Source organism: Suncus etruscus, chromosome 6, assembly GCF_024139225.1.
Source record: "Suncus etruscus isolate mSunEtr1 chromosome 6, mSunEtr1.pri.cur, whole genome shotgun sequence".
Lineage (NCBI taxonomy): Eukaryota > Metazoa > Chordata > Mammalia > Eulipotyphla > Soricidae > Suncus > Suncus etruscus.
The window spans coordinates 118285451-118301485 of record NC_064853.1 but is presented as its reverse complement, the minus strand read 5'-3'; the positions used below and the strand labels follow the sequence as shown (position 1 = coordinate 118301485).

The 16035-nt window shown below is 53.4% G+C and overlaps 1 protein-coding gene across 2 annotated transcripts in view; it reads left to right on the top strand.

Annotated features, from left to right (window-relative positions):
• Window positions 1–14461: 14461 nt before the first annotated feature.
• UNC5A (unc-5 netrin receptor A) overlaps window positions 14462–16035 on the top strand; it is a 64159-nt gene continuing 62585 nt past the window's right edge. For both annotated transcript variants that reach the window (XM_049775693.1, XM_049775692.1), the window contains exon 1: window positions 14462–14639. In XM_049775693.1, the coding sequence (XP_049631650.1) occupies window positions 14570–14639 (70 nt within the window). In that variant the 5' untranslated portion in view covers window positions 14462–14569. The remainder of the gene's footprint in view (window positions 14640–16035) is intronic.

The window sequence follows — 16035 nt, the reverse complement described above, 5'->3', positions numbered from 1 at the left end:
GGCCGCCCATGCCGGGGCCTGGCCTGCGGGCGGGGTGAGTGGGTCTTGCCCGGCCCTCTGCGCCACCCCCAGCGTTCCTGCCAAGAACAGCGCCTCGAACTCGCTGGAGAAGGAGGCAGGGCTATAATTAAACTCTTGCGTGGGACCCAGACATGCAAACTGTAAAGTTCCGTCGCAGCCCAGAGTGCTGGCGGCTTGGTTGTGCTCATGGGATGCAAACCCCCCCACCCCAGCAGAAAGAACTGGGGTGTCTGTCTTTCCCAAATCCTGGCTTCAGCTCCAACCAATGGGGGGGGGGGGGGTCTCTTCTGACAGTTCCAACCGCCAGACGCATGTCAGAAGAGAGAGCAAGTTGCCAGCGGGGATGACACATCCATGACACAGACACAGGCTGTGGCCTGCCGGCCTGGGCTCTGGAGCAGACAGATGGGCCCGACTGCTGGCTTCTCCATGTGCCCCTTTCTGCTTGCTACGTGGGGGCCTGGAGGCCTTTTCTGCCTGCTGTCCTGGTTATCATCCCTCAACCCCCACTGGAGTGCAGACACAGCCCCCCAACCCCCGGTGAGCACAGAGGCAGTCACAGAGTTCTGGCTGGTGGGAGGAGTTGACAGGGTAGGAACAGCCAAAGGTTTTGTTTATTTGGGCCCACACGCGGCTGTGCTCAGGGGTTACTCAGGTTTCTGCACTCAGGGATCACTCCTGGAGGTGCTCAGAGAGCCATATGGGATGCTGGGGGGATCGAACCCTGGTAGACCACATGCAAGGCAAGTGCCCTCCCTGCTGTACTATTGCTCCGGCCTCCCAGAATCTCCAAATTTTAGAGGCTGCTGAGAAAGAATTACATTTAGCCTGGCTAGGGAGTGTTTATCCCACAAAACCTGTGCCCTGGGGGGGGGGGGGGGGGAAGAGGGTATTGCAAGCTGCCTGGGATGAGCTCCTGAGAGCTCCTGGCAGTGCTGAAGTTAGTCATCAGCATAGTACCCTCAGTGGACCATGGGGATCTGTGGATGAACAGTGCCCCTCACCCTCCTGGTTAATAGTGGAGACACTGGATGGATGCGGCAGATTTCTTAGAGGGCTGGGCAACCTGGGTTTTCTTTGCCCCATCCAGCCTCCTCCTCTAACTGCAGGCCTGTTCTTTCTAGAATGAGCTGCAAGTTTTCTTTGTGGTTTTTTCCCAGTGCTTTTAAATTGCCTGGAAACTTCAAGTCCTACCATAGTTTACAAGAGTCTAGTGTCTTACCATCTCACCCATATTCTTTTTGGGGGTCACTATGTTTTTGTTTTGAGGCCATACCTAACAGTGCTCAGTGTTAACTCCTGACTCTGTGCTTAGGGATCACTCCTGGTGTTTTGGGAGACCCTGCCTACAGGATGTCGAGGATCATACTCCGTCAATCATGTGCTAGGCAAACACCCAACCCAATAAACTCTGGCCTCATTTGGGGGTCACTAATTTTGGAGAAGGCACATTCAGCAGTGCTCAATGAATGCTCTAGGTACTGTGCTCAGGGATCACTCCTGGTGGTACTTGGAGGGTTCTATGTAGTATCAGAATTCAAATCAGGTACGCAGGCAAGTAGCATAACCCTCCTGGATGATCTCCGCTTCCCCTTTTTTGGTCACTTTTATGGTGGGGGCCATACCTGGTAGTCCTACAGGGTAAAATTTTGCCGTATGCACTATCCCTTGATCCTATCCCCTTCCCCACCACCTTTTTGGTTCCTCCTTCCAGTTGAACTTCAGGACCTTTGCATGTGTTACACTTTCTACCTGCAAGACCAGGCCTCAGTTATTTATTTATTTATGGTTTTGGAGACACTCCTGGCACTCAGGAATCACTCCTGATGGGGGCTCAGTAGACCATATAGGTCAAACCTGGGTCAGTCATATGCAAGGCAAGTGCCTTCCCAGCTGTACTCTCACTCTGACACCACAGGCTGTTATTATCATGAAGTTCTAGACCAAGGATACCTGCTCCTCTGACTGGAAAATTCCATCTGGGAGAAAATGTGATGAAGTAAACGCCAAGGCTTCACTTCACTGTCGATTGGGATGGGGAGCAGGCTGCAGAAGGGCCTCAGATCCAGCCTAGAGACATCAGTGCTGGCAGCCAGTCTCTGGAGGCCTTGGAGGCTGTACCCTGAACCCCTCCCCAGAATAAATGGACATTGGAGCTGGACCAATCTCTATCTAGTTTATAAAACAATGAAGAGAAGTGGGGAGGGTGGAGAGAGAGGGCAGTGGTTATGGAGTTTGCTTTGCACAAAGTCAACCCGGTTTCCATCTCCTTAACCACATAAGATACCTTGAGCCCAACCAGGAGTGATCCCTGAAGCATAGAGCCAGGAAGTAAGCCCTAAGCAGAGCCGAATATGGTTTCAAAACAAAAACAAAGTTTATTTATTTAGATTTTTTGGGAGCCACATCCAATGATGCTCAGGGGTTACTCGTAACTCTGCACTCAGGGATTACTCTGGTGATGCTCAGGGGACATATGGGATGCTGGGAATCGACCGAGGCTGGTACCTGTATGGCAAGCATTCTCTCTACTGTATTGTTGCTCTGGTCCGAAATACAATTTTGTTTTTTTTTTTTGGGGGGGGGGCACACCAGGCATCACTCAGGGGTTACTTCTGGCTTTGCTCTCAGAAATCTCTCCTGGCAGGTTCAGGGGACCATATTGGGATGCCAGGGATCAAACCCAGGTCCATCCCGGATCAACAGCATGCAAGGCAAACGCCCTACCTCTGTGCTATTCTCTCCGGCCCCACCAAATACAATTTTAAAATATCTTATTTTCATGGAGCTGGAGCGATAGTATAGTGGGGAGGGCCTTCGCTTTGCATGCAGCCAACCTTGTTGGAACCCTGGCACTACATAGGACCTCTGTACCACCCCCTAGGAGTGATACCAGGTCTCAAATCTGGGCAGGACACCCTGAGGTTCTGCCTGTCACCCCAGATCTTTCCTAGGCTGCACCCACATCCTCCCTCTAGCTCCCCTCAATTGCCCACTTAGAGCACAGTGCCACAGCCTAGACTGACCCCCCACACCCAGCATCGGTTCCTGGCCTGGAGTCAGGAGGGCAGACTGACAGTTCTGCTCCGGGGGGGACTCAACTAATACAGGCTGCAGCTTGTCACTTCTGCCCAGCCCAGAGACAGTGTCCACGCTTCTGCAAGGGGGTTATTTTATTAATCGGGGAGATTAAGCATCTCTCCTTCTAATTGCCAGTTTAATTAACCTCGGCACACAGAATGTACCAACCCCCAAGGGATTGAGTCACAATTGCCGCGCTGGTGAACAGCACCCATCTGCTCTGTGCAGGCTCCAGTGGGCGCCGGGTACTAAGGAGTTGGGAGGGGCGTGACGGGATGGGCGTGGTGTGGGAGGAGTCTGCACTGAGTGGGCGGAGCTTTTGGAAACTTGGGGCAGGGGGAGGAGAGAGGAGCCCATGGGCCCTGAATGTCTACTTACCTCCCTCCAGGTGATTTATTACAAGTGATCCTGGGCAAAGGAGCCCCCGAGAAATCAGACTGGGGGCTTGAGATGTGGGCTCACGATAAAGCACTTGCTTTGCATGCATGAGGTCTTGAGTTTGATCCCCAGAGCCACTGCAGTGATGATCAATGCTACAAGCAAGTGTGTAATCCCTGGCATTTCCCCACTACGACCACAACAGAGGGAAGGGAAAAGGGTGGGCAGAGAAAACTAGCCTGGGTCACCTCACTTTGTCTTCAAGAGTCCCCTAGAAGTCGGAACAGTTATTTGTTTTGTTTTGTTTAGTTTTTGGCTTTTGAGTCACACCCAGCAGTGCTCAGGGCTTACTTCTGGTTCTGTGCTCATGGATCACCCATGACAGGTCTTGGGGCACCATATGAGGTGCCGGGATTGAACCGGGATTGTCTGTGTGCAAAGCAAATGCCCTATCTACTCTACTATCACTCCGTCCCTTCTGTCTATTTTCACAGACTGGGGCTCTAAACTTTTGTAATGCAGCTTGTTTTGGTTACTTTGGCCAATGGAGCACAGAACCTCCTCCCAAAATATATGTATTGAAGGAGGGATGGGTCCTTGAGTGGAGCTTCCACGAGACTTTCATGCCACATTCAGGCACACACATTCTTCTTCGTAGGGTTGGAGTGATAGTCCAGAGGGAGAGAACTTTCTTTGCACAAGGCTGACCTGGGTTTGAACCTGCCTTTCCCAATCACAGCCAAGAGTAATTCCTAAATACAGAGCCAGGAGTATCGCCTGGTGTAGCCCAAGAACAGACCAAAAAAAGCACAGAGGTTCTGGAGAGGAGGTGGAATATCTGTTTTATGTGAAGGCTTATTAAAATCCTAACCTAGTCTCCTCCTTACTAATGTAGCTTTATTGGAGCATCCGGGTGTCTCAGTGGGAGGGTGAAGATGAAGTGTGTGTGTTTGCATTGGTGGGAGAGAGAAAGCTTCAGTGAGTATGTGTAACATGTGCTGTTGTGTATCTGAGTGGGGACGTACCAACATGCATATGTACATGTCCCAGCATGTGTCTATGCATTTATTCACATGGGGTGTGTTCATCTGTGTGCAAATACATGTGTGATGTGCTTGTGTATGCACACATTAGTGGAAACACGGGTGTGTGTGTGCCAATGTTTCGCAGGGTAAGTGATAAGTGTTTCTCCACCATTTTTCAATCATGTCCCCATTAGAAGCACAGCAGAATTTTCCCCAGTTGTCCTTCCCAAGAAATCGTAATGTTAGAGATACACTGTTTATCTCTGCATGAATTGTATACAAACATACACAAAAATAGATAGATGGGACAGTGGATGGATGGGTGGAGGGATGATGGATAGATAGAGGATAGATGGACAGACAGATAGGATGATGGATGGGTGATTGAGTGAGGCAGATGAATAATGGATAGATGAATAGATATAAATGATGAGTGATTGGGTAGATGGATAGATGGGTGGGTGGTGGAATGATAGATGGATAGGCAGATGGATAGATGGATGGATGGATAGACAGGATGAGTAGGTGGATGGATGAATGGATATATATAGACAAAATGGTGAGTGAATGGGTGATAGAAATATAAATAGAATGAAGAGAATATTTGAGCTATAGTCAGATTTTTTTCATCTGCCCTCACCTCCAAATGAACCCATTTCCACCCAATGGAGAGACAATACCACCCTTGCTGAGCATGATTTTCTGCCTCCAAAGATTGTAATATCCAATATTACCTGCTAGGTCATAGTCTCTAGTCTTAAGGCTTAGCTTAAAGCTTCTTATAAAAATGCACATTTGGGGGGCCAGAGAGATAGCACAGCAGTAGGGCATTTGCCTTGCATGCAGCTGATTCGGGACAAATGGTGATTCGAATCCTGGCATCTCATATGGTCCCCCAGGATCCTCCAGGTCCTACCAGGAGCGATTTCTGAGCTCATAGCCAGGAGTAACCTCTGAGAGCCACCGAGTATGACCTAAAACCAAAAAAAAAAAATGCACATTTGGGGGAACTGGAGTGATAGTATAGCAGGCTTGCACTCAGCTGACCCAGTTTGGTCCCTAGCATCCTATATGTTTCCCCCAAATCCTGGCAGGAATTATCCTTGAGTTCAGAGCCAGGAATAAGCACTTAAACCCACCGTTTATGACCCAAAAAGCAAAAAAAAAAAAAAAAAAAAAAACCAAAATACACATTCTTTAGCTCCACCTAGAAGTTTCTAGAAGGATCCCAAAAACTAAACTCCCTGGGGATTTGTTGTGTTTTGCTTTTGTGGCTATGCACAGCAGTGCTCAAGGCTTACTCCTCTTGTGCTCAAGCCGGGCTTGGGTGATCCCATGGGATGCCAGTAATCAAAGCCAGATCAGTTGCTTTCAAGACAAGCACCTTCCCACTATTCTATCTCTCTGACGCCAGCCCCCTTAAAATCTGATTATGGGAGGGGTCCAAGGTGAGAGAGGACCAACTAGACAGAAGCCATAGTGGTCTGTCTAGAGTCACCAGCTAGCTGTAGAGAACCTGGAACCTCAATTCCCCAAGCCTAGCACTGTATTTATAGGGTGACACCAGAGCCCTCCAAGGGAGATGAGAGGGAGGTGGGAAAAAGTGTCTCAAAATGTTCATCCCCCAAGACCAGGACATGCAGCGAGGAAGCCTGAAATACATACAAGCCCTAGGTGTCAAAATCCCCATTTTCTGTTTGTTTTTATTGGGGGGGGCACACTCATATGTGGTTAGGGCTTACTCCTAGCTCTGTGCTCAGAAATTAATCCTGGGAGTGCTCCGAGGGACCATATATGGTACCAGGCATTTAACCAGGTGAGCTAAGAACAAGACAACCACCTTCCCTGCTGTGCCAGAAGCCCCATTTTCCCATCTGTTCAGTGGAGCTACATCTGCTACCTTACATGACCCACATCCTCCCTTTATAAACCCCAACCCTCCCCCCCCCACTTCTGGAGCCACATTTCTCCCAGTCCTGAGGAAGGCATAGAGGTTACCCAATGGGGACTTAGAACACTCACCTGATTGGCCAAGACTGGGGGGGAAACCAGGCAGTCACAGCTATCCCCACCCTTACTTGGCCAACCCAGCCTCAGTCACTGAAGAAAATTTCTGCTTCGGGGTGGGGGAATTGCATACCTGGTGGTGCTCAGGACTTGCTTCTGGCTCTGCACTTATGGCAGGGCTTGGAGGACAATATGGGGTTCCAGGGTTTGAATCCAGGTCTACTGTATGTAAGACAAGCACCTTACCCCCAGTACTCACTCCAGCCCCTTGAGGAACCAGAAGAGAGATCGGGAATCAAACCCATGTCTGCTGCATGCAAGGCTAGCACCCTACCTGCTGTACTATCACTCTAGCCCCTTGGGTGACCATATGGGATACAGAGAATTGAACACGGGTCAGCTGTGTGCAAAGCAAGTGCCCTGCCCACTGTATTATCACTCCAGCCCCTGTCTCTGCTGTTCTGGACAACAGAACACAGCCCTGCCTTTGGTATCTGAGTGATGAGAACTCAAGAGGATAATTGATGCATTTTGGGCTATGGTCCAGCTTGGCGCTGCTGGAGGGCAGATGGAGGCTGGAAGGAGGCACGAGGGGTGGCATAGTGGGTGGGAGAAGGGGGTGGTCTGGGGGTGAGGGGTCGCTCAGAGGGCATAATGGCAGGAGCAGGGAAGGTGGGCCAGAGGGGTGGGTGGCGGAGGATGTCAGATGGAGGGGAAGTGGGTGGGGTGATGGGAAGACCACAAAGGCCAGTTTCTCCCTCTCTTAAGCTTTTAAAGGCATCGGAGCATCTTGCTAATTGTTCGTCTCCCAGAGACTCTAATGAAATTAACTCTGAAATGCTCATCAGGTCATCTGCAGAGGCTTTGATGCCAAACTGCAGTTTGTTCCCATCCAGCCGTTCTCCTGCACCTCACTGAAAATCTCAGTGTCCCTCTTCTTCATACATGCCCCTCTGCAGGGAACACCCAGCCTCCAAGCCTGCAAGAGAGTGTTCAGTGGGGAAACTGATAATGGAGCTATGCTGTCAGGGCAACCTCAGAGCTTAGGCTGCCAGCAGCTTGGGAAGCTGGAGGGACGGTGGATGTGTGTGTGTGTGTGTGTGTGTGTGTGTGCATGCATTTCTGTGTGTGAGTCCATGTGCATGTGTGGGAGAGCACTGTCATCTAAGGAGCATGTATCTCTAATCATAAAATCATTTTGTTCCACTCAGTCTGGGCCAAGAGAACGGAAGCAGTTCCTAGATTTCAATGCATATCCCTGACCATAAAAGCTAAATGGAGGGCAAGAGACACATTTCTCTGTCCCTCCATGTTTGTTACTATATCATGGGGATGAGGTTATCATGGAGGGCTTACGGGAATAGGAAAATTAAAAGAGGAAAACCAGGACAAAACTTGATCCTGGAGCTAGAGATAGTCCAAAGGTTAGGATCCTTTCCTTGCCAACTAGGGTTCAATCCTTGGCTTCCGATATGTACTTCCAGAGTATCAAGCCAAACCAATTTGGTCCAAGAATTCTGGGCGCTGTCCGTGGTCCTGGAGACTCCAGAGGCTGCTCTGCGCCTGGGGCTGAGACACAGGCAAGATAGCAGGAAGGTCTAGGCACAAAGGAGGCAGCAGCCAGCGCTGTATGGACAGTGCTTGCCGAGTGGCAAGAAGGGAGTGTGGGAAGACCTTGTGTGCCCATAAAAACAGGGAATTTGTGGGTTTGCACTGAAAGTGCTGCAGAGGGCCTGAGAGATGGCACAGCAGGTAAATTACTTGCCTTGCAGGCTGCTAATCCTGAATGGAAGGAATTCTGCATAGGGTCCCTCAAGCACCACCAGAGGAAGTCTTGAGCACTTCCAGTTCTGCAGTTGTGATTCGGCACTTTACCCCCCTTCCAGAAAGGGTGCTTTTTTGTTTTTTGTTTTTTGATTTTTTTTTTGTTTGGTTTGGTTTGGTTTGGTGTTTGGACCACACCCGATGATGCTCAGGGGTTACTCCTGGCTCTGTGCTCAGAAATTGCTCCTGGGTTGGGGGACTATATAGGATGCCAGGGGATCGAATCATGGTCCATCCTAGATCAGCAGTGTGCAAGGCAAACGTCCTACTGCTACGCCACCGCTCAGGCCCCAGAGAGTTTTTCAGAACAACATGTGAGTTGAATTTAGGATATTGGGGAAGTCCTATCTGCAGAAGAAACTTTACTCTTGGAGTTCTCAAGGGGACTGTTTCTAGTACTTTCTGTCTTTAAAATCCCAACTGATTCTCTTTTATTTTAAATTTTAATTTTTTTAAATCTTTCAGCACCAAGATTACAAGCATGATTGTAGTTGGGTTTCAGTCCTAAAGCGAACACCCGCCTTCAACAGTGCAACATTCCCACTTCCAATGCCCCTCCCAACTGATTCTTTTATTTTGGAGTCATACCTGCTGGTGCTCAGGTGGGGTTTGAGGGACTCTATAGGGTGTTAGGGCTCAAACCTGGGTTGGCTGCATACAAGGAAAGCAGCCTACCTGCTGTACTGTTGCTCTGGCCCCTGACTCTTCACTCTCTTATTTCTGGATTCTCATTCTACTTTAATCTGAAGCTGGGAGAATCAAGATTCATGTCCTGGGAGGAGAGCACTCTGCCTTGCAAACAGCGAGCACTCACCAATGGTCATTTATCTCCTGGGTAAGACTCAAGAAGAGATTTTCATCAGGGAGGATTTTATATCTGTTACTCATGTGCAAAGAGCAAGATTCCCAAAAAGCTTAAACAATAACAAAGGGACAGTATTGGTTTGTGTAACATGCACCAGGAAGCCTATCTTGCAGCTTCAGAGACAGTTGGATCTAGGAGCAGGCACAATTAACCAGAATCCAGAATTTTCTCTTGTCCAGGCTCTGGTTTTCGCTGTACACATGGGTTCGACTTACTTGGTAGCAGACTCACCATCATCCTTGCTTGTTCCAGCTCTAACAGGAAAGAGAATCTTTCCAGTCCTTTGTTTCAACAAACATCCCAGCCATGGGCCTCTAGGCCTGACTGAGCTTTTTGGCTCATGATGGTTCAGAGCGAATAGATGCTGGATTGCCAGGTCTGGCAGCACCATCCTAAGGAACAGGGTTGGGATAGTTTCCTGTGAATCTCATGTAACTATGGTGATGAGGGGAAGCCCCATTAAGGGGGCTGGGAAGATGATCGTCTGGAAAGCCGAGAAGAAATGAAATGTGGGCAGGTGTGAGTACCAAGTTCAGGGCAGTGTCCATCAAGAGTCAGTGTTGGGGTCATCAGAAGCAAGTGCTCCCTGCCCACGCATTTCCCACTAAATTGTGTGTGTTTTTTTTTTTCACACCCGGCATCGCTCAGGGGTTACTCCTGACTCTATGCTCAGAAATCACTCCTGGCAGGCTCGGGGGACCATATGGGACGCCGGGATTTGAACCGATGACCTTCTACATGAAAGGCAAACGCCTTACCCTCCATGCTATCTCTCCGGCCCCTCCCACTGGATTGTGTTACTCACCTGGCAGATCAATTCCTACTAGATTTGTTTTGTTGTTTTTGCTTTTGGGAAATGCCAACAGTGCTCAGGACTTACTCTTGGTTATACAAGCAGGAATCACTCTTGGTTGGTATTGGGGGACCCTATGGGGCACTTGGGATTGAATCAGGTCAGCCATGTGCAAAGCAAATGCCCTCTGCTGTACTATTGCTCCTGCCTCTCTTCTGGGTCCTTCTGCTTATGTCTTGCACACAGCGATGAACTGAGGGTCAAAGACTGGGTGATCAAGAGGCTTGGGGTTATTTGGACCACTCCTGACGATGCTTAGGAGTGACTCCTGGCTCTATGCTCAGGAATCACTCATTTTTTGTTTATTTGTTTTTGGGTCACACCTGGCAGTGCTCAGGGGTAACTCCTGGCTCAGAAGTTGCTCCTGGCAGGCTGGGGGGATCATATGGGATGCCAGGATTTGAACCTGGGTCTATCCTGTGTTGGCCAAAAGCAAGGTAAACGCCTTACCACAGTGCTATCCCTCCGGCCCTAGGAATCACTCTTGTGAGTCCAAGGGAACCTTATGTGTCGCCAAATATATGGCCTGGGTTGGCTGTGTGCAAGGCAAGTGCCCTCCCTGCTGTCCTATCTCCCTGGCTTCACGATCAGAGGTTTTCTGAATGAGTTAAAGAGAAACTGACTTATTAGCCATTCACAGCCTCCAAGACATCTGGCCTGGTAAGCCGCCTGGCTCTATATCAGTCCTGCCCCCTCCCCTGCACCCCGCAACTGTGTATTGAGCACTTGGTGGAAAGTCTCCACGATTCCCAGTCTCAGCGGAGAATGACAGGAAGCTGGAGAAATTAACAAGCATTCCGCTGACAATCTCCACCTCGGGAGAGGGCGCCATATGGGAAAGAGGGATTAGATGGGATCTGACAGAACAGACTGGGGATGAAATGAAGTCTCTGCATTTAAATTTAAAAAGCTACTGCTGGAGCGATAGTACAGTGGGTAGGGCATTTGCCTTCATACAGCCAACCGAACCAGGGTTCAATCTCCGACATCCAAGACGGTTCCCTGAGCACTGCCACGGGTAGTTCCTGAGTATAGAGAATCAGAAGTAACACTTGAACACTGCTGGATGTGGCCCCAACACGAAAAAAAATCTCAGGGACTACTCCTGGCTATGTGCTCAGAAATCACTCCTGACTTGGGGGACCATATGGGACGCCGGGAGATTGAACCATGGTCCATCCTAGGCTAGTGCCGGCAAGGCAGATGCCTTGCTGCTCTGTGCCCCCGCTCTGGCCCCAAATCTTAAATGAATTAATTTAAAAACTCAACTACGTTTCTTAATCTTGCAGGGGCCAGAGAGATAGTGAGAAAGACACTTGCCTTGCATACAGCTGACCTGAATTCTATCCCTGACATCTCACAGAATTCCTTGAGTACCACCAGGAGTGATCCCTGAGCCTAGGGCAGGTGAAAGTAAGCCCTGAGCACATCTAGGTGTGACCCCAAAAGAAATAAAAATAAAATAGCTGGCAAGCTAGTGACCCAATGGGTAATAGGAACAGCCCATTGCTGGCAGCATTATTATGGGCAGGGACAATGCAGTGTTGACCATCACACTATGGGCATCATAGGGAACAGATATTGGGAGTCAGAAGACTAGATCAGAAGAAAAGAAATAAGCCTACCTATGTTGATTTCAGAGAATGAAATATTTGTTGATTCTGGTCACTGGTATCCAGGGACTGTTTGTTACAAGGATGTTGCTGAGACTTTCCTGGCTGCTGCACAGCTGCAGGAAAAAATCCAAACTGAATGAGACTGATTTCTGTATGCAAAGTTTAGTCCCCAGTTATAATTCCAGAGCAGAAGAAGCTGAAGGACTTTAAGGACTGTGTCTTTACTTCAAACCTACCCCCGCAAATAAATAACCTTTTCCACTAGTCCTGTGATCCTTGACTAAACTTGGCTTTTCCAAGCCTGACTCCTTACCTGTAGGATGGGGAAAGTCAAGGTTATTAAGTAGGGTAGCAGGTAAGATTCAAACTGAACAATACAGGGCTGGAGCGATAGTACAGTGGGTGGTGAGCCAATCCCTGGCATCCCATACAGTCTCCCCAAATCCCACCAGGTGAGAGAGGTCCTTGAGCACAGAGCCAGGAGCAAGTCCTGAGCATTGCCTGGTGGCCCTCGGTGTGGCTCTAGTGTGTTTGCCTTGCACAGGTCAGACCAGGTTTGATCCCTTGCATGTGGTTGACTTAGATTCCATCTCCATACCCACCTTGAGCCACCAAGAATGATCCCTGAGCACAGAGCCAGGAGGAAACCCTAAGAACAGTGGATGTAGGGAAAGGAAGGAAGGAAGGAAGAAGGGGAGGGGGGAGAGGGAGAGGGAGAGAGAAATAGAGAGAGGAAAAAGGAGAGGGAAGCAAATAAAATCACAGGGTTAGTGCAATGGGTGAAACCATATGGGATACCAGGGATCAAACCCAGGTTGACTGTCTGCCAGGCAAACACCCTCCCTGCTGATCTATCACTCTGGACCCTGTGGTTCCTTTTTCTCCTTAGCTCCCAATCCCAGTTCTTTACCTTCAACCACTTCTCCCTAGCATAACTCCTGTCCTAACCATCCTTCCTCCATCGAACCCCCTAAATTCAGGCACGCCTATTTCACCTGTTCTGGCAGTGTCTTCCCTGGAAGGCAGAAAGGCACTAAGGTCAAAGGGCATCTTAATCAAGTAGACACCCACCCACAGACACGTGGCTTAGGGAACAGACCCAGCAGATGCCCAGAACCTGGCACATACTTGGGAGCATCTTCATTGGAAGGAAACATATTGTTGTTTTTAAAAAAAAAAAATGTAAAAGAAATCAGATGGCATACAAAATGGCTCCTAAGGAAACATGGGAAGATTTGATCATACTGTGCCCCAAACTCCTTCCCGAAGAGCCAGTTGGCCCTAGGTCCTCCTCCACGTGCGTCTGCCCAGCACCTACCTTCCTTCCTTCCTTCCTTCCTTCCTTCCTTCCTTCCTTCCTTCCTTCCTTCCTTCCTTCCTTCCTTCCTTCCTTCCTTCCTTCCTCCCTCCCTCCCTCCCTCCCTCCCTCCCTCCCTCCCTCCTTCCTTCCTTCCTTCCTTCCTTCCTTCCTTCCTTCCTTCCTTCCTTCCTTCCTTCCTTCCTTCCCTTCCTCCCTCCCCATTGCGGCTGCAACACTGATGCTTATCTGCACGCTGGCTGATGTGGGTTTGTGTTGCCTTTTTTAATAAAAAATCTTATTTTCTCAGACTTAAGAGGAAGCTGAACATTTCTCAGAACCCTTTGCTATCAAAAGTGGGAAACAAAAGACAGACCAAGAGAGGGCCTCGTGTTCCAAGAAAGAGCGGAGAGTGGAATGAATCTCTTTGTGCTAGCGGGAGACCTTCGGAGCTGGTCAGCCCGTGCGCCCGGCTGTTCGCCCGGGGCCTGCGGGAGACTCTCCACCCGCGACCCGCTCTCAACCCCGCGCTCCTCGGCGACCCTCCCTTCCCTCTTTATTGGGCCCCCACCCCACCTCGCCGCCAGCGCGGGCCCCGGCGCGCGCGTGTCACTTGTGTCCCCCTGCAAGGCCACACACACGCGGGTTTATTCCCCACCCCCCCAGATGAGGTCCCGGGCGGTGGTGGCGGGGAACCGGGTGCGGGGAAGAGGACGTGACTCGCCCAAGGTCACCGAGCCGGGAGCCGGAGGAGCCGAGCCCAGCCCCCCGCCCCGGGCTCGGCGCCCCCCGAAAGGCGCCTCCTTTCTGCGCACCCACGGCGACCGCGCCAGGCGCGCCCAGGGCGCATCCCGCGGTCTTTTCCCTGCAGCGGGCTCGGGCTCCCCTTGGGGGTCCCGGCCGGGGGGCTACGCGGCGGGCCGTGCGGGTGGCCCCGGTCTGGCTCTCCCGCAGTCCCGCACGCCGCGAGCCGGCGGCGCGCGTCCCCGGAGTGCGGCCCGGGGGCGGGAGCGGGTGCGCGGCGGGAGCGACTGCGGCGGATCGGTGGCACCCCGTCCTGCGGGCTCCCCCACCCCTCTCCCGGGCCACCTGTGCGCCCGCCGGGCGTGCGTGCGGGCCGGGGCGCCCAACCCGCAGACCCGATCGCGCCGGGGTCCGGGCCCCGGCCCGCTCCCCGCAGACCTCGCGGGGCGGGCCCACGGGCCCCGCGGCGGAACCCCCGGCTCTCTGCGGGGCGCCCCGGGCCACGCCGGGAGGGATCCCCGGCTGGGGCGGCCCCACGCGCGGCGCCGCCCCGCCCCGCACGCCCGCGCCGCCCCGCTCCCGATCCAGTCCGGGATTTGCGGCGCCCGCCGGCCCGCTCCCGGCTGCGGGTTCGGCGCGGCGGCGGGTCCGTGCGCGGTGCGCGGTGCGCTGGGCGCTGCGCTGCGCTCCGCTCCGCCCCGGCTGCAGTGCTGCGCTCCGGGGGCCCGGGGGAGCCGCGTGCGCCCAAGCCAGGCTCCGGCCGCTGCCATGGGCCCCGGGGCCGTCCGGGGCCGGGCTCGGGGCTGAGGAGGGCGCCCAACGCCCCCCGCGCCCGCCCCACGCCCGTCCGCCGCGGCCATGGCCCTCCGGCCCGGCCTGTGGCCGGCGCTCCTGGGCATCGTCCTCGCGTCCTGGCCCCGCGGCTCGGGTGAGTCACGCGCGCGCCCCGGGGAGGCGGCGGGGCTGGCGGCGGAGAGCCTCCAGGGGTGGCGGGGATCCCTGCGGGGCTCGGGGAGCCCCCCGCCCTGGAGCCCCGAGGCCGAACTTTGCGAGGCGGGACGCGGGGGCAGCTTCCCCGCGCGCTCTGCCAAGTCCTGGAGCAGCTGGCGGCGCGCGCGAGTGTAGACGCCCCACGCCTCCGGGTGGGGGAAGTTTGCTGCTGGCCCGGCCCGGATCCGGGTCGCGGGCGTGTGTGCACGGCGGCTCCGGGGAAGCCAGAGTCTGGGGGGCCAAGGGGTCTGGAGCAAGGACCTGCCTCGACCTCCCCTCGCCGTCTCCGGGCTTGGCACCCAGCCCGTGTCCTGCTCTGTCTGTCCCCAGACACGCTCGCACACGTACGCACACGCCAGCCACCCACCCCCGACCCCGCCAGCTAGTGGCTCCTGGCTTTTCGGGTGCGTGCGGGTGCTCACCGCGACCCCCGTCGGCCTCCGCACCTCCCATTCCAGTTCCACCCACGTCTCCCCCGTCTACCTACCTAACCTGGCTCTGGCCCACCGGTAGCCCAGCCCTCAGCCCACCTGGGGAGGGGCCTTCCGCTCGCTCGTCCTTTGTCTGCTCCCCCCCCCCCAGCTTCCACTAGTCTGAGTTTTGGGGTGGCCCTTGACCTTTACCCCGCTCTCCACCCCGGGGCCCTGTGCAAAGAGCAGAGCAGAACTGAGCTTTTGTGCGTAGTGCAGTGCGCAGGAGACAGACGTAGTTGTGGAACAAGGAGCCTGGGGTGTCAGCTCAGCAGTTCTTTCTTACTGCCCTGAAGCACTGGGGGGTGGCCCCTCAAGGTAGCCCAGGCTGTGATTGAAGCCCAAGGAAGAGGACAAGGACTACTGAGGTCCTGGCTGGAAAACAGACCCTGACAGGAGCTGAGATGATAGGCAGGGTCAGCTTGGTGTCAGCTGGTCCCGTCAGGGTCTCCGCCAGGTGTGGCCAGACCCCACCCCCCCGCTCAGGCCTCGCTGCACCCCATCTCAGCACCCCTGACCCACCCCGGCCTCCCCTCTGGGGGAACCGCGCGCCCCGTGGCCGGCCTCCCAGCCGGAGTGGCAGCAGACCTGTGACGCTGGTCGGGCCGTGGGCCTGCCGCGGTGTGTGTGTGTGTTTGAGTGTATGTGTGGCCAGCGGGAGTGGACACAGGTGAGCCTTCCGAGGGAAAGGGGTGCCACTGGGTGCTGCGAGCCAGGGCGCCCTGCCTGAGATGCTGGGGGTGCTGCAGACGCGGGGGTGGGGAGACTGCGTTCCAGGCGGGAGTGCCACCTGTTGGGGCCCTGAGCCCCCCTCCCCATGCTGCAGGGCAGCCCCATTACAGAACCGACCTTCTGTCATCAGCT